This window comes from Amborella trichopoda, chromosome 1 (assembly GCF_054954075.1).
Source record: "Amborella trichopoda isolate Santa Cruz 75 chromosome 1, AtrichopodaSantaCruz75HAP2 v2.0, whole genome shotgun sequence".
In the NCBI taxonomy this organism is placed as follows: Eukaryota; Viridiplantae; Streptophyta; class Magnoliopsida; order Amborellales; family Amborellaceae; genus Amborella; species Amborella trichopoda.
Genome location: NC_142336.1, coordinates 55014149 through 55038550, shown reverse-complemented (window position 1 = coordinate 55038550; position 24402 = coordinate 55014149). Strand labels below are relative to the sequence as shown.

The 24402-nt window shown below is 37.1% G+C and overlaps 2 protein-coding genes across 3 annotated transcripts; one reads left to right on the top strand and one right to left on the bottom strand.

The window, feature by feature from the left end:
• The first annotated feature begins 2524 nt into the window (after nt 1-2524).
• On the top strand, nt 2525-5466 carry LOC18440886 (Tetratricopeptide repeat (TPR)-like superfamily protein). The gene has a single exon (XM_006851023.4). It carries the CDS (start codon nt 3173-3175, stop codon nt 5138-5140), a length of 1968 nt encoding a protein of 655 aa, XP_006851086.3. The 5' UTR covers nt 2525-3172; the 3' UTR covers nt 5141-5466.
• Nucleotides 5467-16747: 11281 nt separating this feature from the next.
• LOC18440888 (putative LRR receptor-like protein kinase At1g51890) lies at nt 16748-21450 on the bottom strand. Of its 2 annotated transcripts, none has more exons than XM_006851025.4 (10): nt 21076-21450; nt 20267-20807; nt 19089-19546; nt 18581-18716; nt 18383-18454; nt 17955-18023; nt 17776-17847; nt 17421-17492; nt 17245-17304; nt 16748-17104 (listed from the first exon to the last, which is right to left on the bottom strand). In XM_006851025.4, exons 1-9 carry the CDS (start codon nt 21164-21166, stop codon nt 17253-17255), a joined length of 1563 nt encoding a protein of 520 aa, XP_006851088.2. In that variant the 5' UTR covers nt 21167-21450; the 3' UTR covers nt 16748-17104; nt 17245-17252. The 2 variants fall into 2 exon arrangements, with proteins under 2 accessions (XP_006851088.2, XP_088731181.1); XM_088875055.1 differs by having other exon boundaries at nt 21185-21442.
• Between the last annotated feature and the right edge of the window lie 2952 nt (nt 21451-24402).

Genomic DNA, 24402 nt, shown 5'->3' with positions numbered 1-24402 from the left:
AGATCGTAGCTGTGGGAGGACTCATTCTAAGACCGTATTAACTAGTTTTTCTATATTCATGATCATGTAGTAGAGATCGTGGTCCCCTCTATGATGTACCTTGGAGGGGGAAGATGGCGGACTCACCAAAACTTTTCCAATAAAAATTAGTGAAATTTATCAAATTATCCGCAAGAGATGAAAAGTTTAACACTTTATTCATGTCTTTAGGTTTAATTTCAAAATGACCATAAAACAACAAATGATCTTGAGTAGGAATAGTTACAATTGGGCCGTTAAATACTCCCTTTCTTATGGATGCTTTGACAAATTCCTATGAAAGTTAAAAAATAAATAAGATAGTATTTAGCATGACAATCCATCCCAAGTTCCTAACTCAGGGATATTAAAAAATATAAAAAATCCTAAAAAAAGAAAAAAATTATTTGAGATATGTTTTCTATCTTTTTTTTTTTTTTTGTTAAAGATTAGAAATTTTTTTTAGCCATAAATACTTATTTTCGTATTTTTTCATCTTTTAAAATAGAGTAATGATCCTATGTGTCCCTCCCACACCTATGTGGAGGACCGCAAATGATCATCATTAAATTTGGCATAGATTTCTAAAAAAATTATCGCATAGGTGTGAGATTTGACTTTTCTAGAGATTTATGCAAAATTTAATGGTGATCCTACACACATAGATGTGGGATGGTCTCATAGGATCATTACTCTTTAAAATAATGCAGTTTCTATAGGGCTGTAACCATTTTTATTGAAATTGCGCTGCGGCTGTATACCTCATTCATCACATAGAAGGCGCAGATTCTTTGTTACCCAACAAAATAAACTTAACGAATCGGAAGCCCCGGTTTCCTTTGTCCTTTCTTAATTTTTTTTTTTTTTTTTCCTTTCTTTTTCTCTCTAACTTCTATCCGGCTCCCAAGTTGTTTGACCAGATTTGTATCACCTTCTCTCGCGACCCTCTTCCCGTAACCCATTGCCCTACACCTTCTGTCTATTTCTAGAGTATGCAATTGTCTTTCTCTCTCCCCAATTTACGCTTCCCTCCTAAGAGAACGTCTCACTTTCTCTCAGCCAAATCACCTCTCTCTAAATTTTTCATTGGAAAGAGCTTAAAAGGCCTTCTAATTATCTCTCCATCTCCCTCGCTCTAAAGTTTTCATTGCGAAAAAGCTTAAAAGGCTTTCAAATTATCTCTCCCTCTCTCTCGCTCTAAATTTTTCATAAGGAGAGAGCTTAATACGCTTGCAAAAATTAGAGACCAAAGAAAATATTGTTCGCGAAAGCTCTAAACCCGATAAGTTGATTTTTAGCAAATAAAGTATGAGAAATAAATAATGAAATACATATAACAAGAATACAAACATTTATGTGGTTCACCCAAGAGGATAGGGTACGGCAAACAGAAATCTATTAAATTTATATCAAAGATTTTGGAACAAACCTCGAAAAAAACCCCAAGTGGAAAAAACCCTTTTAAACAACTTTACATTCTTTCTCTTTACTTCTGGCAATATCGACAACACCATATATTCTCTTCACTTATGGAATATTTACAACACCAGATAGAGACGTGAGAGCTGATAACACCAGATAGAGACTCGAGAGCAACAACATATATTTTTTTTACTTCTGACAATATCGACAACATCAGATAAAGGTGTGAGAGCAACGTGAAATTGACTTTATTTCTAACTAAAAAGAAAACCAACCAAAATCTCAATGAGAACCATTTCTTTACAAGAAACAAACCTCTCAATCTTCAAGAATCTAAAAGAAGTACCATTATAATATTTCTTTCCATAGTAAGCTATCGTCTCTTTAAGAGGAAATTGCATTTTGGGAGTATAAAAAAGGCACCATCGCAATGTTTCTTTTTCTAGGAAATTACATCTTATGTATAAGAGGCTCTAACTCTCTAAGAAGTTATCTTTTTTTTAGGAGCAATTGTATCTTATGCACAAGAGACTCTAGTTCCCTCTCTCTCTAAAGGAACCACCGTTCCTAGATAAAACACCAGGATCAATACTTCATACAATGGTCGACCACCCCATAATTCGACAATTCCCAATCCTTGCTGAAGTTCCAAAACAAAGGACTTTAAATTTTTAGAGGAATGAGCTTTAGAGAAAGAAACGTGAAATTTGTAGAAAAATGAAATAGTAGCCCCCCAATCCTCGCTGAAGTTCCAAAACAGAGGACTTTAAATATCGAGAGAGGAACGAGCTTTAGAGATAGAAATGTGAAATTTGCAGAAAAATCCATCAAAACTTAGGCCTAGTTCTATCTGATCTGCTAAAAAAAAAAATATATAAAACTAAATAAATGAGAAAATAGAAATGGAAAAACTCTTCACCATGTATGAAAAGCAATGCTAATTTTTTTTTAGATTCAGTGTGTTTTTACATTTCACCGTTTCTTCCTCTCGAGGCTTCTCTGGATTCATACAACACATACAATGGCGGGGATAGAGAAGATGGAAAGTTAAAGTTGTGTTTACTCTTTGTGACCAGAGAGAGACTTGAAGGGGAAGGTATACTCTCTCTCCTGAAAAAGAAAAGAAAGTCCGCTTCTCTCTCTCCTAGACAAGAAAAGAGGCCCTGCTTCTCTCTCTTCTTTGATAAGAAAGAAGGGCGAAAGGTGCCTCGATTTTATGCAGCTTTTAACAAATAATTTTCATTTAAAATGTCTTCGGTCGCAAACATCATTTTTGAAGGGTTATGCTTAAACACATATTTTTTATTTTTTTTATTTAGATCTTTTAATGTTTTTTTTAATATATATTTTTTTGCTACTACAATACTAATTGTCTGAATTACTTAAACACGCTCGAATAATCAACTAGGACCATTACCGACTACACAATCGAAGTCGCACTTTCTAAAACTGGGTTGAAGATACTACGTTGCCAAGATTTAGGATCCTAAAATAAATCTCGGACCTCGGGACTCTAATATCTTTTGGCTGGGTGAGCCGCGTCGAAAACTCCCTGACACAACGCAAGCCTGATACGAGATGAGAACGCCCACGCCCTTCTCTTCTCCATCTATATTGACTCATTTAGCCATGACCAGTACCTTCGAACCACTCAGCACTGCGCCATTTATCGTCATTTTTCTGGGGCACACGCCTTCCAAACTCGCCTGAACCATGATGTCCGCAAGAGCAAATGCCAACGCCTCTTTCATGGACCGCCATGATAGCTCAGCTTGCCAAAAATGGCCGCTCATTCGAAGTCATGCGCCTCTTCGTCCAAATGCGAGCCCAAGGATCGCGCCCGAATCACGCCACTCTTTGCTCAGTTATTGCCACTTGCTCGAGCCACGGCCCGAGCCATTTAGGCCCTCCACTTCATGGGCTCGTCCTCAAGTCTCGGCCATGGCTCGAGCCTGATATTGGGGTCTGGAATTCTCTGGTTTCTATGTACTCAAAGAGAGGAAGCTTAGCAGAGGCTCTCATGCTCTTTGAGAGGATGAAAGCAAAGGATACTGTTTCTTGGAACATCGCCATTAATGGGTGCTTGAGAGAGGGATATTTTGAAATGGGGTTTGGTTTTTTCAGGAGAATGAGGGTATTGGATAGAGCCCAGCAACCAGATCCCGCCACTTTTACCACCATCACATCGGCTTCAGCTCAGTTAGGGTTTCTGCAACTTATTGAAACTTTACATTGCTTGGTTATGAAAAATGGGTTTTATTATGGGGAAATTCCAGTAGGGAATGCATTGATTTCAACGTATTTTGTGCACGAGAAATTGTTCGATGAAATGGATGAGAGAAATGTCTGTTCTCGTAAAGTGTTCGATGAGATGCCTGTGAGAAACGTGGTGTCTTGGACTGCCATGATCACCGGCTATTTTCATAGAGAGATGTTCAATGAGTGCTTGATCTTATTTAAAGAATGTCTTGGCTCAGAATCTGTGAGGCCGAACTCTGTGACCTTTTGCTGCTCACTCCAAACTTGCACAGTCTCACAATCTTTCAAACTGGGATTGGTGGTCCACGGCCTTGTGATAAAATATGGTGTTCTCCCTGATTCATGCTTAGAGAGCTCACTCATGGACATGTATGCAAAATGGGGTCAAATGCTTGATGCCGTGAAGCTTTTTGAAATGGCAGAGTCCCATGACATGGTGACCACAACTGTGCTCCTCGTTGGTCTCGCACAAAATGGGTTTGTCGAAGAAGCTTTAAGCCTCTTCTCCAAAATGAGGAATTCGGGTATCGAAATGGATGAGACCGTTGTCTCTGCAGTCCTTGGAGCATGCACTAATGGCTCATGCATGGCTTTGGGACTACAGGTACATGGCCATGCCATCAAGTCAGGGGTGGTCACGAGCAATGTATTTGTGGGCAATGGATTGGTCACCATGTATTCAAAGTCCGGATCACTTAACGATTCGATGAGAGTCTTTAATGAGATGAATTATAGAAACCAAGTATCATACAATGCTATGATTGCGGGTCTAGCTCACCATGGTCGAGGCGCCGAAGCTGTAGAACTCTTTGAAGTGATTGAGAGGGAAGGTTTGGAACCGAACGATGTCACTTTCTTGTCTTTGCTCCATGCTTGTAGTCATGGAGGATTGGTAGAGAAGGGTTTCAGACTATTTGAGTCCATGTATAAAGACCATGGAATGAGCCCAAGACTAGAGCACTATGCTTGTATGGTGGACATGTTGGGGAGGGGTGGGAGGCTAAAAGAAGCGAAAAACTTCATCGATGGGATGCCATGTGCACCTGGTGCACAAGTTTGGCAAGCATTGCTCGGGGCCTGCAAGATTCATGGCGACACCGAGATGGGGGAATTCGCTGCTAAGCAATTGCTCAGCTTGGTGCCCGAAAAATCTTCTGCTTATGTTCTGATGTCCAATATATATTCATTTGAGGGGAGGTGGGATGAGAAGGCTAGAGTTATGAAGGAAATGAGAGAGAGAGGTGTGAAGAAAGAAGCTGGAGTGAGTTGGATTGAGGTGGGGAGAATGGTGCATGGATTTGTTGTAGGGGATAGGATGCACCCTCAAGCTGAGGTTATACATGAGGAGTTGAAGGGGTTGATTGGTTTGATGAGAGATGAAGGCTATGTGCCTGATCTAAGGTTTTTGTTGCATGATATGGATATTGGGAGCACCTTTTAGAGGCTGCTATTACATGAAGGGCAATGAAACAGTGTAGGAAGCTTTATGTTTGGATGACGACAAGCTATGGGTCCATTCTTTAAGATTAATTTTGGATAAACTAATGTTGAGTTGTGAAATACAATTTCACATATGTAAATTGATGGCTTGATGCCTATGATTAGGGCATGAAGCAATTTTTGCATGGGAAATGTATTAACATGCACCTATAGACGAACTATTTAACATTTAATATATTTTTTATGTTATTTAAAAAACCTATTAGAATACACATGATCATGAGTTGGAACAGGTTAAAATTGGTTAAATGTTAAATATTTGATAAATGTGAAGCAACTTTTACATGCAAAATTTATTATAATGCACCAAAAAATGAACTATTTAACATTGAATATATTTTTATTTTTATTTAACAAACCTATTAAAATACACATGATCATGAGTATTTTAAATGTTAAATGTTAAAATTGGTTAAATGTTAAATATTTGATAAATGTGCTTTGATGAGAGATGGAATATCTCTTTTTTAGCATGTATCTAATTTGGTGTGAACAGTTAGAAAGACGGAAGGAACATATGAGGAGGCACTTGGAGAGATTGGAAACATGGAATGTGTATCTAATTTTTCGTTTGTCTTTTGGCAATCATTTGACTAATGAATAGAAGCATAAACATCCACTATTGGTTTTAAAAGAAAGTATTGAGAGCATGCTACTCACGTAGGCGCACACTGTACACTACCCCCCCTGGCAAATGAGCTAATTAGGAGGATTTTTCCATCTTATTTGGCTTCTTAGATCTGATCAATACAAAGTGAACAATCTCAGTCCAATCAAAAGATATAACTTTTTAGGTAAATGAATAGTGCATATGACATCATCATCATTATCATTATTATTTAAATTTGTCGCTAGGTTGAGGAGGTTACGTCCCTACAATTTGGGGTATTAAAAGCACTCCTACAGGGTTTTACCCCTAGAGTGAACAACTTAGGTACTCTTGTGGGAGCATATAGTCTATTGCTTCTTCTAAATCCCCAAATTGGCTACATATAATGAGGCTTAGGGGACAATCATGAATGAAGCAGGGGCGTGAAGCTTTGGATATGAGGATCTGGTCAGGTTTACGTGTTGGGTTTATATGGCCATTAAAGGCTTTATAAAGGCTTATATAAGTATTTTATGTAGTGAAACTTGAACTTAGTGGGAGTGTGGTTTTGTGTGGACCATACTAAGCAAATGATGGTTGCTGATATCGAACTGGGCTGGAGGTACTAGCTCAGTTGGTTGGAAAAAACCCATGTTACCTGGGCATAGAGATTAAACCGATAAGGGTTAAAAATAGGTCATCCCTTCATGAGATCTGAGCATGCTAGGGTGAGTGAGCCAAAGGACTGTATGAGCCTTGTGTGTGATGGTAGCCCTCAGAGACAGGGGTTAAAACTCATCCGTGTACCATCACATGACATGCATATATGATAGCCGTGTCGGGAAAGTGAACCACATTTAAAGGTGAAACATGTGCATGTGAGAGACATTATCCCTATGCACCATAGAATTATGGTTGCATCAGGTCTATGTGACATTGGTACATCTTTAGGGCACATTTCAAGGTGAAGCATGTGCATGTGAGAGACATTATCCCTATGCACCATAGAATTATGATTGCATCATGTCTATGTGACATTGGTACATCTCTAGGGGAGAACCTGAAATCCACAGACTGAGATTATGTTCCTTTGTTCATTGGCTGACTTTGGTAGCCCAATCATGAGCCCCTACAATAAACTATTGGGCATGAGAATCGCTGGGTTAGTTTGAGAAAGTAATAATATATCGTGATCCACAATAAAAGGTGGAGTGATCCAGTGTTTTATTTATTTATTCCTAGACCATATGAATCAATTTCCCATCAAAAGTATTTAATTATATTTGTTTTAATGTTATTTGATTTTTAGAATTGTTATTTGAATTTTTCTAATCTCTGGGTATTTTATTTATGAAATTTGGATTTATAAAAATAGAGATATTGATTTTACATTGTTTTAATTATTCAAATGGGATTTCATGCATTCCTAAAAAAATTATTACTTATTTTTTAGATAAATTATTATTGCATAGGAGGCCCAATAGTGAAAGCCACTGTAGGGTACCACGCCCCACCCCATGTTCGTTCCTTTTGGTGAATTTAAGCTTAAAGGCTTGAGGCTCAAGGTGTTGAGTTTTTGGTAAATTTGATTTTTGTAGAGTGTTTAAATCAAACATGGAAAGTGTGAAGGGGTAAATTTGTGAAAATAGTAAGTGCCATTTCATCATCATCATCATTTTATCATTTTTTTAATTAATTAGGGTCGGCTACATGAATCATAGTTCTTCATTCTACTCTCTCAAAGGTCATATCCTCAGTGGGGCCATAAGTTCTTATATCTGTTAGGATTACTTCCAACCACATTCTTTTTGGCCTACCCCTTCCTCTTTTTAGTCATTCCACTTGAAGTAATTCGCACCCCCTAACAGGTGTTGTACTTAGTCGACACCGCACATAGCCAGCCAACTTAAGTCTACTCTTTCTCATTTTATCATTTATTGGTGCCACACCTAAATTCTCTCAAATAGATTTATTGCAAATTCTATCCCTTCACAATAGGCGATCAAATAAAAAAGAGTAGACTGAAGTGGGCTGGCTATGTGTGGCGCCGACCAAGTACATCACCTGTTAAGAGATACGAATTAGCTCAAGTGAAATGACTGAAAAGAAAAAAGGTTTAGATCCAAAAGAACGTGTTTGGAAGTAGTCCGAAAGTAAGTGCTATTTTGTAATTAACTATTTTCATAGTATTTTAATTAATGGAAAATTGGTTTAGAAAATAAAGGAAAAAAGTTCTAGCACCTTCCATATGATCTTGATAGTTAATCTATGGAATGGAAGGCTCACATCTCACACCCCACAAGTCACCCACGATCAATTATGAAAATTCAACCTCGCTAAAGAGACAAACCATATAGAAATCTAAAAAACCCTAATTTCCATGACGCACTATATAATAGGGTGCCTTTTACCTATTATCTATACATCTAATATCTATCTTCTCTCATACCTCCCATCTTATTTGATCTTAGGATTTGTTCTCCCATATCTCTCATGACCTATGTGTTACGGGTATAGTATTGAGATGTTATATTTCTCATCTAGGTTATCAAGGGATAAACATTAGTTTGAGATCTAAGCACTTTAAAGAGTTTTTGTTCCATTGGAGGTTTGGCCTATATGCTTTCCATCTTGGAGATTAAGGTTGATCAATGATCCTATGCCATTTGAGGTGGTGACTCGGTGTGAGGTGTATTAAGCTCAGTTGAGGTAATCTTTGGCACTCATTTTCTTGTTTCTTATCATATTTATTTATGGGAAAAGATGATATTAGCCCAATAGCTCTTACGAACATATGAGCCCAACGGCCCAGATTGAATCTGGACCGATCTGATGATCACAGATGTCTTGTAGTGCTTGAATTTTATTTATTTTTCTACAAATCTAAATCAATTAAAATATTAGGTATGTGTTCTTCTCATTAAGGCTCACCTAATAAAAATATAAAAAAATTTATTCGTGAACAAAATAACCAAAATACCCCCCAAATTTTTTTGGGGGTATTTGGTCAATTATTTCATGTAAAATATTTTTTTTGATATTTTTCAAAGATTCACCTATTTTTTATGAACATACACCTAAAATTTCAAGTGATTTGAATTTGTAAAAAAAAAAAAACTAAAATTAAAACACTACTGGATATCCGTGATCGTCAGATCGGCCCAGATTCAATCTGGGACGTTGAGCTCATATGTTCATATGAGCTAATGGGCTAATCCCATATTTTCCTTTTATTTATTATGTCTTTAGTTATTCCTAAGCATATTGTTGTAGTTTTATTTGATTAATAAAAGAGAGGCTTTAGTGGCATCAATTTTTAGATCCTAGATTTGTTTTCTTTATTTCTTTTCAAATCAATTTATTGTAATGGACTACTTGTGAGTGATATAAGCCGAGAAAAAAAAAAAAAGGAAAAGAAAAAGAAAAGGAAGAAAAATAAATTAATACATACACCGGCTAGATCACATAAGTCTCATCTTTTTTTATGGAGTCAATATGTATCGTATATATCTAGTAAGAGTAATAATAACTTTTGAGATTGTATATTATGAGAATGTGGTATAAAAAGGTCACAATTACTTTTAACCATTAGATGTGAAATCCAATATATGAAAATATATCATAATATTCGTGAAATTTTGTTTTGGACTTTATGTCTAAACAATGACATATCCTCAACCCCGCGATTTTAACTCTAACGGGCAACAATTATCATGGCCTCCTTATATGAAAAATAAGTAGACGCTTTGAAACCCGGTTGCTAGCATAGTGTACAAATCCTTAATAAAATGAGAAAGAACTAAACCTAATAGTTAATGAAAAATATGTTTTATTATAAAACCATTCACTTTTGGTACTAGAAAATCATACTTATTTTTAGCAATTGAATATGAAATCCTGGAGAATTCGAAAAATTCGATTTTGGACTTTGTGCCCAATTATTGATACATTCTGACCTCTTCGATTTTAACAATTAAAAACAAAATATATTTCCTCTTTATATAAAAGTAAAGGAAAAAGTTTATATAAGGTTGTAAGTTTAAAATGTAGAATTAAAGATGCACCTCAAAAATCCATCGAAAAAGGTTGTTTTAATCTTGAAAAACCCTCCAATTGATTATCTCATCATCGAGATGTATAAATATGAAAAAAAAATATTTTTAGTCTCAGAAATAATGCATCTTGCAATACATTATCTAGATTGTCCATTTTTAAGATTTTCATATGTTTATAGATCTACCTTATTTTAACAATTTTTGGAGTTTAAAATTTTATAATTAGATATGAAAATAAATTTTCAGATAATCCTAAGAATTTTTTACTATGGTAAAATTTCGAGGTCCACCTTAATTGGATCATTTAAGGCTACAACCTTATAGAAACCAAACCCAAAAGTAAATAGCAAAGTAAATAGCCTTATACTATATATATATATATATATATATATATATATATATATATATATAAACTCTTATCAACGTCTATAGGCGAAAATGAACAATGATTTCGCCTACCCTCATCGTCATCCAAACTTCATCGCACTGTCACAATTGTCCGGTAGTGTTTTCTTTTTCATTTTTTTTTCTGCAAATCTAAATTACTTGAAATTTGAAGCGTATATACATTTTAGTGAGGCTCACCTAATAAAAATATGAAAAAATAATTCAGAAAATATTGATCAAAATACCCCCGAAAATTTATGAAGGTATTTTGGTCAATTTATATTTTACGAATTATTTTTTTCGTATTTTTATTAGGTGCACCTCACTAAGATGTACTCACGCTCCAATTCTTAGTTCATTCCGATTAGTAAAAAAAAAAATGAAAAATGAAATACTACCAGACAAATGTGACAGTAAGATGAAATTTGGATGGTGATAAGGTTAGGCAAAATCACTATACATTTTTGCCTATAGCCATTTTGTAGTATTCCTATATAGAAAAAATCTAGGAATATGCCACTAGCTCATATGAAAATATGAGCCCAACGGCTCAGATTAAATCTGGGCCGATCTAAAGACCACAACTGTCTGGTAGTGTTTGAATTTTAATTTTTTTTTTCTACAAATCCAAATCATTTGAAATTTTAGAAGTGTATTCATAAAAAATATTTGAATCTTCGAAAAATATCAAAAAAATATTTTACATGAAATAAATTGACCAAAATACCCCCACAAAGTTTTGAAGGTATTTTAACCTTTTTTTTCACGAATAATTTTTCTTGTATTTTTATTAGGTGCGCCTTGATGAGAAGAACGCACACCTAAAATTTCAAGTGATTTGGATTTGTACAAAAAAAAATTAAAATTTAAACATCAAATGAGATCGTGACCGTCAAATCGACCCATATTCAATCTGGGTCGTTGGGCTCATATATTCATATGAGCTAGTGGGCTAATCCCAAGTTTTTTCGATATATATATATATATATATATATATATATATATATATATATATATATATATATATATATATATATATATATATATATATATATATATATATATATATATATACACGTTAATCACTACAGTAAATGCCAACGGCCCAGATTGAATTTGGGCCGATCTGACATACCTCATTTCGTGTTTGAATAATTTTACTTTGTTTTTCTATAAATCCAAATCATTTAAAATTTTTAGGCGTGTGTTCTTCTCATCAAGACACACCTAATAAAAATAGAAAAATAATAATTTTTGAAAAAAAATTGATCAAAATACCCCTAAAACATTTTCGGGGTATTTTGGTCAGGTTATTTCGTATAAAATACTGTTTTGATATTTTTCGTAGATTCGTTTACTTTTTAAGAACACATGCCTAAATTTAAAGTAATTTGGATTGGTAAAAAAAAAATTAAAATTCAAATACTGCTAGACATTCGTGATCGTTAGATCGGCTAAGATTCAATCATGGCCGTAGGCATTTACTGTAGCAGTATGCCCATGTAGAGAACATTTTTCCTATATATATATATATATATATATATATATATATATATATTTCTTTGAGTATATGCTGCAAGAAAAGCTCTTCATAATTGTAATACATAAGTTAGTGCCCTGAACTCTGAAGCAGTGCAAGTCCTTGGAGATAAAAGCTGCCGATGGCTGCTCTCAAAACTGAACCACCACATTCTCTCAAAGTCATCTTTTCACACACGCGCAAGTACAACATCACTCTCCAACTCCCTTTGTCTCTCATGCACTCAGATACACCAAAGATGCTCTCTCTCTCTCTCATGCACATTCACAATCTCTCTCATGTTTTACACTCTATCTCAAGCACAAGATCTCTCTCTCCCTCCCTCTCTCTATCTCTAGTTTTGCACTCTCTTAATGCTTACTGACACGTAGGGATGGCAATGAACCCGATTAGACCCCGGATCCAACCGTTGTACTGACTTTGGGTCCAGAGGTCTAAATTTGGGACTTAAATATCATTTGGATTTGGGTCCAAGTCCGGGTCCAGTCGAACCCAACCCATACCAGTAGTCATGAGGTATATTAGGCACTACTTAAGCAACACTTATAGTGTTATTGGCAAAAATAAGAAGCTAATAGGAATAGGGTATATGATGGTTAAAGAAGGAAAAAAAAAAGCACACTCATAGGGTGGCAATGAATCTGATTAGACCCAAGACCCCGACAGGCAAACCCGAGACCCGATGGGTCTGGCAATAGATCCAAATTTTGAACTTGAATGTTATTCCGGTCTAAGTGTGAGTCCGGGTCCTGCCGTACCTGACCCATTGCGACCCCTACTGACACATAATATTTCACTCTCTCTCTCTCCAAAATCTTTCTAGTCCTCTCTCATGGTTTCTCTCCACACACAGCTTGACAGGCGCACAATGACAGAGCAAGCTATATGCCCCACCAATTGATTCAAGCACAAAAACGAACTCCAATACCTTTTCACTGCTTATATAATGCAGATGAAAAGTTATTAGGTTCAGTCTTGTGACCACGTGCCCCACCAACTGACCCAGTTTGGCACGTGCCACATGGGATCATTCCTTCTTCCCAAATGTAACTTAACTTTTTATACTTTTCATTTTTCAAAACAAGAGCTAAGGCTCAAAACAATAAATTAGAGCCTATCTCAAAATTTTCACTAGATGAGGTTGTTTTGATGTTCAAATAACCTCAAATTGATTATCTCAACATCAAGATGTATGAACATGAGGAAAAAAAAATAAAAGGGTTTCAGGTTTTGAAAATAGTGTATTTTGTAACGTATTTTTGGACCGTCAATTTTCAAGATTTTCATAGATACGTTGATCTACATTATTTTTGAAACTTTAAACTTTATAAATAAAGATAAAAATATATTTTAAGGCTATCACAAAGATTTTCAGTATTGAAACCACATTTCTCGACACTATTTGAAGGTATCAACAGTATTTGAAGGTAGGATCTCTAAACTCTAAAGGTTACAATTTAGTCCGTATTTACAATGTCAAATACTTTTTTCTAAATGACTAGCATTTTTTCCCCATATTTCAGTCCCTGACCATCATTTCCTTTCTTTCATCAAAAGGAAAAAATTGGTGAGCCCATGTTCATGTGCCTTCCCTGTCGAAATATGGTGCAATGATCTTAACCATTAGAAAGGAATTTTGGATCTAAAATTTCAATATGGTGCAATGATCTTAACCATTAGAAATGAATTTTGGATCTAAAATTTCATGGGACACTGATTTTAACCACCAGTCCAAAAATAGGAATCTAAATGTTCAAAAGGAATCTTATACTATACAAGTAAGGCACACTTTTAAAATTTGCGTGACGATACAGTTCCCATGTCAGAAACCTTGTGACGACTTAAAAATGCATGTTAAACTCTATTTATGAAATTTTAAATTTCATAAATAGTATGGATCAAGCAAATATATAAACACTTCAAATTTTTGAAATAGACGGTCCAGATAACTTGTTAGCATGCACTACGTTTAATACTAGGAATTCTTTTTCTTTATATGTATACATCTGAGGATTGAGATGATCATTTAGAAGGTTGTCTAACTTCCATAACACACTTTTTTACTTAATTTTTGAGGTGCACCTCATTTCTATAGTACAAGGTTCCAACGTTGTTTTTTTTACATCAAAATAAGTAAAGGAAAATTGGTTCATGCGGGCTACAATATGCGGTCCAAAGGTATAAAGCATCCATCTTAAAATTAGATGTAAATAGTTGGTCCATCTAAAAACAAGTGTAATTAACGGTCCAAATGTTTTATTAATATAATTATTATTCTTAGTTTTCAATTTATTTATTTTTTCATATTCATATTCTCCATGTTAAGGATTATTCTAAAAATTAGGCAAATTATATTTAAAAAATATATTATTTGCCAAGCCCGCATTTCTACAATATGCGGGCTGGCCGCATAGAAACCATGTCCATAAGTAAAAGCTCACCTCAAAAAAACTTTCAAATCGATCATATTGGCATTGACCACTATGGTTGTAAAAAAAAGTTAATATTTCAAGCGCCCTAAAAGAAGTGTATATTGTAATACATTATCTATATCGTCCATTTCACCTTAAAAATAAGTGTTCACAAATCCACAAGATCTGTACTATTTTTTTTCTTCAAATTTTGTATTCCGTATTGGAAATTAAATTTACGGCGATCATGGAGATTTCCGATGCCCAAAAGTGCTTTTCGGACAAAGATTCGAAGTGACACCTTACTTTTTCATAAAACCTAGGCTTTATAGAAACTGCACCCAAAATTAAAATAAATGGTTCAAAAACAAATTTTCCATTTTAAATGGTAAATGTGACAGCTATGCTTGCATTTGTTTTATGAAGCTGATAATGAGGTCCATAAAACAAAGGAATTTTGAACTCCCTTGTCCTCTTGACCACTTGGTTTTCTGATTTTTCATTCTTTCACCTGTTGCCTAGGCCTGAAATGTTGGAGAGAGAGGAGTCTTGCTGGTTATTTGGCCTACTATGTGCCTCCATATAAAGTAACATCAGAGTCTAGAGAGAGAGAGAGACGAGTAATGCATGCATGGCAGATGGTGGCTCAAATTAAAGTAGTATTACGGTCCATGTGCTTTTGTTTCCCTATTATCTGCCTCATTTGAACTTGGACAAAGAAAGGTGCAGGGTCTCGCACCCAAAAAAAACTGAACAGAGAGAGAGAGAGAGAGAGAGTTGTTCGGGCAGAAATGTGAGTTGGTTGTTAAAATAATGCTACAATCCATGTGCTCTCATATTTCTGTGTATTAATCCAACCTTTTTTTTCTATTGGGTTTCGTTTGGACAGCGAATGGTATGGGGATCTGACCACCCTAAAGCCAGGACGACGATGACCTTCACTGTTTTGTCCCCATTCGACCAAATGCCTCATCTTCACGCCTGTTAACACCTCTCTCCTCATCTTCACGCCTATAACACCTCTCCCCTCTCCATCTAACACTACACCCATCCCTCTCTCCCCGTGTCGTTCCTCCATTTAAAAGCCCCTGTGTGTTGTTCCCCTATGTAACAACCCCTGTTTCTCTCACTCTCTCATATGCCTTACACCGATCGCTCTGAGATGCCTCGTATTTCATTCTCTAGTGACGACGTTTGCAGAAACCGGGAAGCTGGCCCTGTGAAAGGCGACCCTGACTTCGAATTCATAGTGTTCAACTCCGACACTTTGGTCACAGCAGACGAGCTTTTCTTCCAAGGTAAATTGCTCCCCCTTCGCCAGCCCTCATGTTCATCCCAAGCTTTGATGCACAGAGTAAGCTTCAACTGTGAGGAGAGAGAGACTAAGGCTGGTGGACCATGTGGGGTCGAAGAAGAGATAGAGAAGAAGGCTACGGTGGTTATCTGTGGCGAAGAGGACCCCTCTCCGAGGCCCCCCACTTGCTCTGGCAGGTGGAAAGAATTGTTAAAGCTGAGGTTGTGGAGAGCACAGGCTCCATCCTCCAAGAGCGAGCGCAAAGTATCCAACGAGAGAGTAGATGGAGTGACAAGGGTGGAGGAAGAGAAAGAAAGTGCAGTGAAGGCTGGGGAGGAGAGAGAAAGTGGATTGAGGAAGGTGGGGGAGGAGAGAGAAATTCTATTGGAGGAGGATAGAGAATGTGAATTGAGGAAGGTGGAGGAGGAAAGAGAAATTGGATTCAGGAAGGTAGCGGAGGTGAGAGAATGTGGAGTGAGGAAGGTGAAGGTGAGGTTTGATAAGGAGGCTGCGGCAAGGAAGAGAGAGAGTGTGAGGATATGCACAAGTGTGCGTGTCCGTCCCGTGTTGAACGTTCCGGTGTGCTCGAGTGTGAAGAATCATGGAATTCCTCGTCTTCTTCCAGCCCCACAGAGGAGGCCAGTTCGAAATATCAGAAACTTTGTGGTAGGAGGGGCCGGTGGATTCTAGCATCGATGGAGAATCCGCTGTTGTTTGACATTGTATATACAACCTCTCTGTGTTTTCTTCTCTAACTATCCTTTTCAGTTAACAAGATGAATCGCCCTGTTTGATTCGAGTTGTTTGTGTCCATTGAATATTTAGAATATGCTCTTGAATTCTTTGTTTTCAATGGAAGCCCTTCAATGGACTCATCATTATTTTTTGGGTTGGGTTTGTGGAGAGAGAGAGAGGTTAAACTTTTGTATAATATAGACATGGTTTTCTGTCAAAAAACTCTAGCAGTTCAATGACATTAAAGGAGAAAATGACATTAATAAGAGGAAACATATGGAGAAAATAATACTCAATTGGGTCTGATTCATTGAATTTGTAGAAGCCATGTTACAGACAAGATTCAAGTAACAGAGCGATTAGTAAAACACTAGCTTAATATGCAGTATTTGGCAATCTCTCTCTCTCTCTCTCTCTCTCTCTCTCTCTCTCAGTCAGCCAGATGGCACCATTTGCTCATTAAATACAAATAGGGAGATGACATTGGGCATCCAACAAGATCACAACCAATACAATCACTGATCAATTCATAAAATATTCATAAACAATTTGATAAAGAAATATTATAGAATGGGTCTTCATCAATTGTCAACATTCCAGCCTCACCAACTCACAATATGAGAGAGAGAGAGGCCAAACAAACAGACGATGAAATCAATAACTGAACAAAATATCCACATGTCTCACAAGGAAGGTCTGTACAATTCCATATCTTAAAATCCACACATTGCCCACACATTAGAATCAGCCATTAAGCTCCTTAAAATCTACACATTGCCCACACATTAGAATCAGCCATTAAGCTCCTCAAGAACATTGACCTAGCTCAGCCAAGGGAAAAATCAAAAAACCAAAATAACTCTTGAGAGGAAGAAGCCATAAGCCATAACAGACCTGGAAAAGTTGGAAAAATCATCAACTCTGTATACAACCATACTTACAAAGGACACTATATAATCATTAACAATGTTAAAATATAATATCAATAAAATAATACAACACTAAGAAAATTTAGATACTCAAAGGCAGCTCACCATTTTTACTATGTTGCTGCCCCAGGCATTGAGTTAACAAGACGGTTGCCAGGAGATACCCTACAAACAAGATCAATGCTTGATCATAATATTCAAGAAGACCTCATGAATATTAACTCTGTTATGGTATTAACTTCTTCTTCCTATGGCGCAGAGAGAGAGAGAGGAACATCTACCTGAGGTCCAGTCCAGGTTTAGTCTGCAGACTATTAGGTACTACACCAGTGAGGTTGTTGTTCTGTAACCAACTGTAATACAAAAGCATAAGAAAAATTAAAATCTGAGCCTGAGAAGGTGGAAAAGAACGTAAACAGATGCTTAGTAGAAGAAATGCAGAAAGTAGTCTATCTTTTTATCGGGCGAGGAGGGTGGTTAGTTATCCATTCTTCAATTAAGACAATTTTTTTTCCCTTATCCTACGCTCATATTCATGTAATTTCATGGCTTATTTAACCAACGCTGACCTAAAAATGATGAAAATAGCATAAAATTAGAAGAAATCGTTATCAAAATAGAGAATTCTGAACTCACAGTTCCCTGAGACCGCTGATATTTCCAAGAGTAGGAGGAATCTCTCCGCTGAATTGGTTGTTCTCCAAATGCCTTCATGACATGATTCCAAAACAAAACATAAGGAAATGGTAATCAGAAAGCACAAAGAGAGAAAGAGAGAGATGAAGATGAAGATAAAAGGGAATGTGAATTTTTACAGGGAAACAAGTCTTCTTAAAGGGCTGAAGTCTGGTATAGACCCTGAGAGGTTGTTATTCCCGAGCCAACTGAAAATAAATCACACGCAACAGCGAAGTCAGGAAACCAAAAAGAGCATTTCAAGTTACATGATTCTTTTGGGCAAATCTCCCTCCCTCCCTCCCTCCACAAAGAGAAAAATAAATTTCAAGTTACATGATTCTTTTGGGCAGATCTCCCTCCCTCCCTCCACAAAGAGAAAAATAGATTTCAAGTTACATGATTCTTTTGGGCAGATCTCCCTCCCTCCGTCCCTCCACAAAGGGAAAATAAATTTCAAGTTACATGATTCTTTTGGGCAGATCTCCCTCCCTCATTACGTGCAAGTTAATTTTCCAACAGTAAGGGGTTAAGTATCCAAGAGAAGGGGAAAATTCAGATGGCTTACATGTCAGATAATGCAGTTAAATTGGCAATTCTAGGCGATAGCGATCCAGAAAGACCCAGTCCCGTCAAATTCCTGAAATAACAAACATAAATGCTGATAACAAAGGAAGAAAAAGAAAAAGAAATCCAATAATTTCCTTAATTAAAAAAATGGTTGAATCAATCAAAATCCTCACTTCAGATCAAAATTTCAACTTACAGGGCAATAACACGTATCCTTGAGCCTTCAGAGCATGTTACTCCAGTCCATGAGTATTGGCGAGGCAAACAAGGGTCACCTTGCCAATCAAGAGGCACCTTTGCCAAGCTTCTTTTCATGACCTCCAAAGCAATCACTACAAATCAAAGATAGCAAATGATACAATGAGGACACACTAACTCCCGAGGAACCATAAAATTTATTTAGCGAGTTTTTCTGATGGAACTGTAGAACTTATTGAAGAACAATTTTTCTGCCATAAAAAAAAATATAGAAAATCAACAGGGAAGACATAGTTTTTGATAAAAACAAACATTCCTTTCTAACAACTTGCTTCCTCATAAACACCACTCCTTTTATTTGAAAGTAGAGAACCTTTCTAACAACGTGCTTCCTCATAAACCCCACTCCTTTTATTAGAAAGTGAAGAACCCCATCTTTTTCAAGAACTAGATCTCTGATAAAACCAAAGAATTAATTGGAAGTTAAAGCTTTCGAAGATCCTTACCATCTCTAGTTACAGTTCTTCCACCGAGCATTAAGACCTGAAGAATCTCTCCTCCATTAATCAGAGGCCCAACTGTAGAGCCCTCAGCTGGGGTCATGACAATCTGGATGTGTCCAGAGAGAGGCCACATTGTTGCAAAAACAACAACACCGGATGTTGTGACATTCAAATTGCGAAAGAAAGTCACTCCATTCACTGAGACGTTGAAGACCCTCGATGATCCAATCTCACGGTTATCTTCAAAGTAGAGAGCAACGTAGTAGCTTGAATTGGGAAGAGGGAAAAGAGGCCATTGCAATTCAAGAGGGTTGGGTAGATTTGAAGTCAAAGAGGTTTTAAAGATTCTAGCGGGGGGCATGTTCCAAAACCCAGTTGATGAGACGTTCCCGGTTTTGTTCACTGTTGGGCTAGAGTCTGTGAAGGGACCCCAGAAACGATCAAAATGGTCGTCAGGGTACCTATTTTTGCAAATTAGAGAGAAGAGTTATGTTTCTCTCCCACACACATTACGAAATTACATAAAACAAAATACAATTGAAAGACAGCTGAATTCATCCGACAACACTGAGACTGATGCGTCTAGACGCCGAATTGTCGAAACTTATTGCACAAAAATAATTAATTAATAAACAAGTATCATCAACTCTCTCTTACTCCCTCACACATATTTAAAAAACAGATAAATTTATTCCCATGATTCTTTAACAAATAATACCAAGATGGCAGCATGCAAGTATTGGAGTGCTAGTAACTAATCAAAGCATCAAACAGTAAATATATAACACACAAACACACACTGTTTCTCACACCCACCTCTACGATTATCAGGCACATAATGATCATATTGCTACGAATCAACATCATGACCTGAAACTTTGTGCTAGTTGTCTGGTGTCATAAACAATCAAAAGAATTACAAAGAAAGAACTTGAGTTCGAAGAGCGAAGGAACCATACGAATTGGAGCTAACAGGGAACAAATTACAATTAAAGAAAAACTCAAAAATAGAGAATTCAAAGGCAAGAATCATCCAAGGAAATTCATCGACACATTGATAATAAGAGCTTATTGATCAAATCAGAAGAAAAACAATAGAAATTTAAGCACACCAACATGAAAAAATTTGGAAAATACTTGAAAATTCAAGCACCAAAACACAAAAAAAGTTCAGTAACTACCTGATGATGGGGCCTCCATATCCAAAGCTATCTCGAGCAACCGTTGCAAGAGCATGTTGAGAGAAGTCGGTCGAATTATACACAGAGTTCCCAATTTGTGTCAATTCAAGAGAAGATATAAAGGGGTGAGATCTAGTGAGAGAATTCCTAGCGAGACACACGCTCAAGCTTTTACCAGTGGCTTGAACCATAATTTCATAGTAAGAAGAGAGATTCAAAGCATAATCAGAAGAAGTATTTACGGTGCTCCATAGTGTTCCTTCAACCAATTGATCGAAAATTGGTGGCGTTTCGCCCCCATCAAAAGAACCATAGAAAAATGTAGTTCTAACCAGGTATCGAGCGCCTTTGATTACAGGGAGAACATAGCAAAATTTGCGAGCTTTGGTGTCCGGAAAATATCGGAGAGAGGATAGAGTGGTTCGGATGTGGGGTGTAGAGAGAGAAGTTGTGTTTCCTGTGTTGATGAAATCGGAGTCGGGGAGCCATTGAAGGCCGGCTTCTGAGGTTGGTCGAGGAGCCCCACAGTCCAGAAGAAGACCTGAAACCAAAAAACCAATTAAGAGAAAAGGACGAAACGAGAGAGTGCAAAAACCCAATCGAAGCGAGAGAGAGAGAGAGAGAGAGAGAGAGAGAGAGAGAGAGAGAGAGAGGGAGCCCGATTCTGAGAAAAGCAAGAAACTAGAGAAGGAAAGAGTCCAAAACCCACTTCTGAGAAGAACAGGAAACTAGAGAAAGAGTTTAAAACCCAAGAGAGAGAGAGTCCAAAACCCAATTCAGAGAAAAGCATCACAAGAGAGAGACTGTACCTGGGGATTGAGCGTTTAGGAAGGCTGGGAGCGCGATGAACCAGATGAAGAAGAGAGATAAAGACATGGCGGAACAGAGAGACAAAGACATGGAGACAGAGATACGCGCCGCTACATATTGAATGCGAGGTGGACTGCTACATTGATTTGCAAAAAGCTCTCTACCAGAGTTGAAGAAGGGAAGAGAGAGAGGATGGCGAAAGCGCGTTGAATGAGTCGAGATTTTGAAGGGAATGTGTGCGAAACTTGAAAACCGAGGAATCCCTCCAAACAAAAAAGCTAAAAATCCACGGCCTCTTTTTGCATTTTTTAGATCAGAATAACAGCAATGTCCACCGTCTAATGCGCATGCGGGATCGTATTGTATACTAACTCCCTCAGGCCGAAGATTTATTCGAACAAATATTTAGCCAAACTTACATATAACCCCCGGTAGCATATTTGTTATGCAACTTACTCCCCACCAGTGTTTTTACTTTCACGTTTTTTTTACCAAAAAAACATTTTTGACAAAATGCCCCCAACCATCCTAAAAATTTTAAAAATACAAAACTACTCTTATTTTATCTTTTACCTCTCTCCTGCTTTACTTTACCTTTTACCTATTACCCTATTCCTATGCCCTTCTCTTTCCCCTTCCACGAGATAATTACGGCAAGAGGACCCACAGTCCACAGACTCCCTCCCTCTTCCTTACGCTCGCTCCCAGTAGAGCTCTCTCCCCTCTCCCTCTTCCAGAGGTTTTTTGGTCCGAGTGCTGCCCCCTCTTTCTCCCTTCTATTATCTCCTTCCTTGAATCTAGGGCCCGATCTCTCTCTTTATGAAACAACTATCAATTTCTTCGGCCCAGCTTAAGCCCCCAGAGTTCATAACTCCAGTTCTTTTTATTATTAGCTAACATGCAATACCACCCAAAAGCAAAAAAAAAGAAAAAGGCTTGAGGGATAGAAAGAGAGAAACGGTCCGGCAATATATAGGGGCGGTCCAGAAGAAAGAGTTTATGGAATCACAGCGCTCCAGCTCTGCGTAAGTGCGTTCTGGCAATAGAACACTTTGGAGTCACAGGGTTCCGACATTACGTAAGAATGATCCAACAGTGGAACACTCTTGAGTCATAGGGCTCCGATACTGTGTAAGTGAGGTTCGGTAGTGAATCAAGCGTTCCGGCACTGTACAAGTGCGGTCCAACAGTGAAACACTCTCGAGTCACAGGGCTCCGACACTATGTAAGTGCGGTCCGATAATGGATCAAGCACTCTGGCACTGTGTAAGTGCGGTCCGACAGTGGAACACTCTGGAGTCACAAGGCTCTGACACTGTGTAAGTGAAGTTTGGCGGTGGAACACTCTGGAATTACAGCGCTCCAGCACTATGTAAGTGTGGTCCGGCAATGTGCTAATCGGGTTCGAAAGTCAACATCAAATCTAACCAAATTGATTTTTGTTCACGAGAAGGGCACTTCCATCTTAAAAAATAAACTTTTTCCCTTGGTGGTATTTAGGTAGAAAATTTCTTTTGGAGAAAAAAGTGCGAGAAAAAGTAAGGTTGGGGATAAGTTATATAGAAAGTGTGGTCTTGGAGGTCTTTTATAATTTATCTAAAATTTTTTAGAGAAAAAAAGTGAGTGAAAAAGTAAAGTTGGGGGTAAGTTATATAAAAAGTGTAATCTTGGGGGTCTTCTGTAATTTTGCTAAAATTTTATCTGAATTTTGAACTCCACGATTACTAAGTAAGGATTTGGATTTTTCTATAATTTGGTCCAGCCCTCTCTTCGAAACTCAGATGGTACCTGATTCAAAGCTATTTTTTAAACTATTTTTTTCAAGCCCATAGACTCTGCAATTTGATTTTTTTCATTTTTTTTTTTAAGGTGATCCTCCTAAGCGGATAATGTATCGGCCTTAAGCCTGAACAAAAGAAGAGGGTTGTGTTAGATAAGAAACACGTTTTGGCACCTCTATGTCATGTGTCATGAATAGTGACTTATGGTTTAATTGAAGAAATGGCCCTTAATAAAACGAAAAGACGGAACGAGACTAATATACCCAACCCCAAATAAATGAGATAAGACAGGACAATAACCTTCCTCGTAGCAAACGAGCTTACATTCCAAGGTCTTAGCATAGGAGCAAAATGACGGTATGCTCGTGCAGGATAACCTAATATTTTCACTTCCCCCAAGACAAAAAACGTTTTAGAGAGGGACGAATGTCATCGAGGATCATATGCCCCCCTTCACCCTTTTTTTTCCTTTTCTAATTTTCAATGGCTTGGATAAAAAAAGGAAAAAGCTTATATAGAGCCGACGCTCTAAACAATCAAATAAGAGCTTACCTCAAAATTTTCACCAAAAGAAGTGATTTTGATGCTCAAATATCTTTAAATTAATCATATCTACATCAACATATATGGACATGAGAAATAATATATTTCAAAATTTGAAAATCGAATATTTTATAACACATTTTTTAACAGTCTAGCAAAAAGATTTCCAATATTAAAACCACATTTCTTGATATTATTTGAAGATAGGCTCTAATTTGATTCTCTGGAGCCTAGGCTCTATACAAACCGCACCCATTGAGTCTATTTTAAATTAGATATGTTTGGGTTAGGTATCATTTGGCAAAGAGTACAGCTGCTGGCGTGTTGAGGGAAAATTTATCAAAAATAAATAAATTCTATTTGACCATCATGCCCCTCACCACTCGTATAATTTGGACTTTGGACCGAGTCATGTTCTCTATTTTGTGGAATATTAGTAGATAAAGTCATGAAACGAATAAATAAACCACCAAATTTGTGACCTTAAAAATTAAAACAAACACTCAAAACAGGATTTCTGTTAACTTCGGGTGAGCTTCCCCTCAATAAATTATGAGAAGAGATTCAAAGACAACAAATCCATTCATTTGCATAGTTAGTCACCATCTCTCTCTCTCTCTCTCTCTCTCTCTCTCTCTCTCTCCAATTGCATAGGTAGCCCAGCCTGAAACAAAGCAAGATGGGCCTGGGCCCAACAAAATTGGTTTCAGGCTCGGCCAGATTTCAAACTGATGAGGCTCAAGCCTGTAAAAATTGGTTCATTCCCCCACAGGCCTTATACAAGTATACAGAGGGTATCGCTTGAATAAGGAGTGTGGCGAGCTTGCATTAGGTTGAAACCTTCACATCTAGAACCTTTGCCATAAGATGCAATTTTGGTGTCAAAAATTCTTTCAATGGCCCGAGAACCTATTTTCACTATAATTATAAAATTTTAAACTCCAAAATTGATTTAAATCAAACATACTTACAAACATACGACAATCTTGACAAGATGTATTA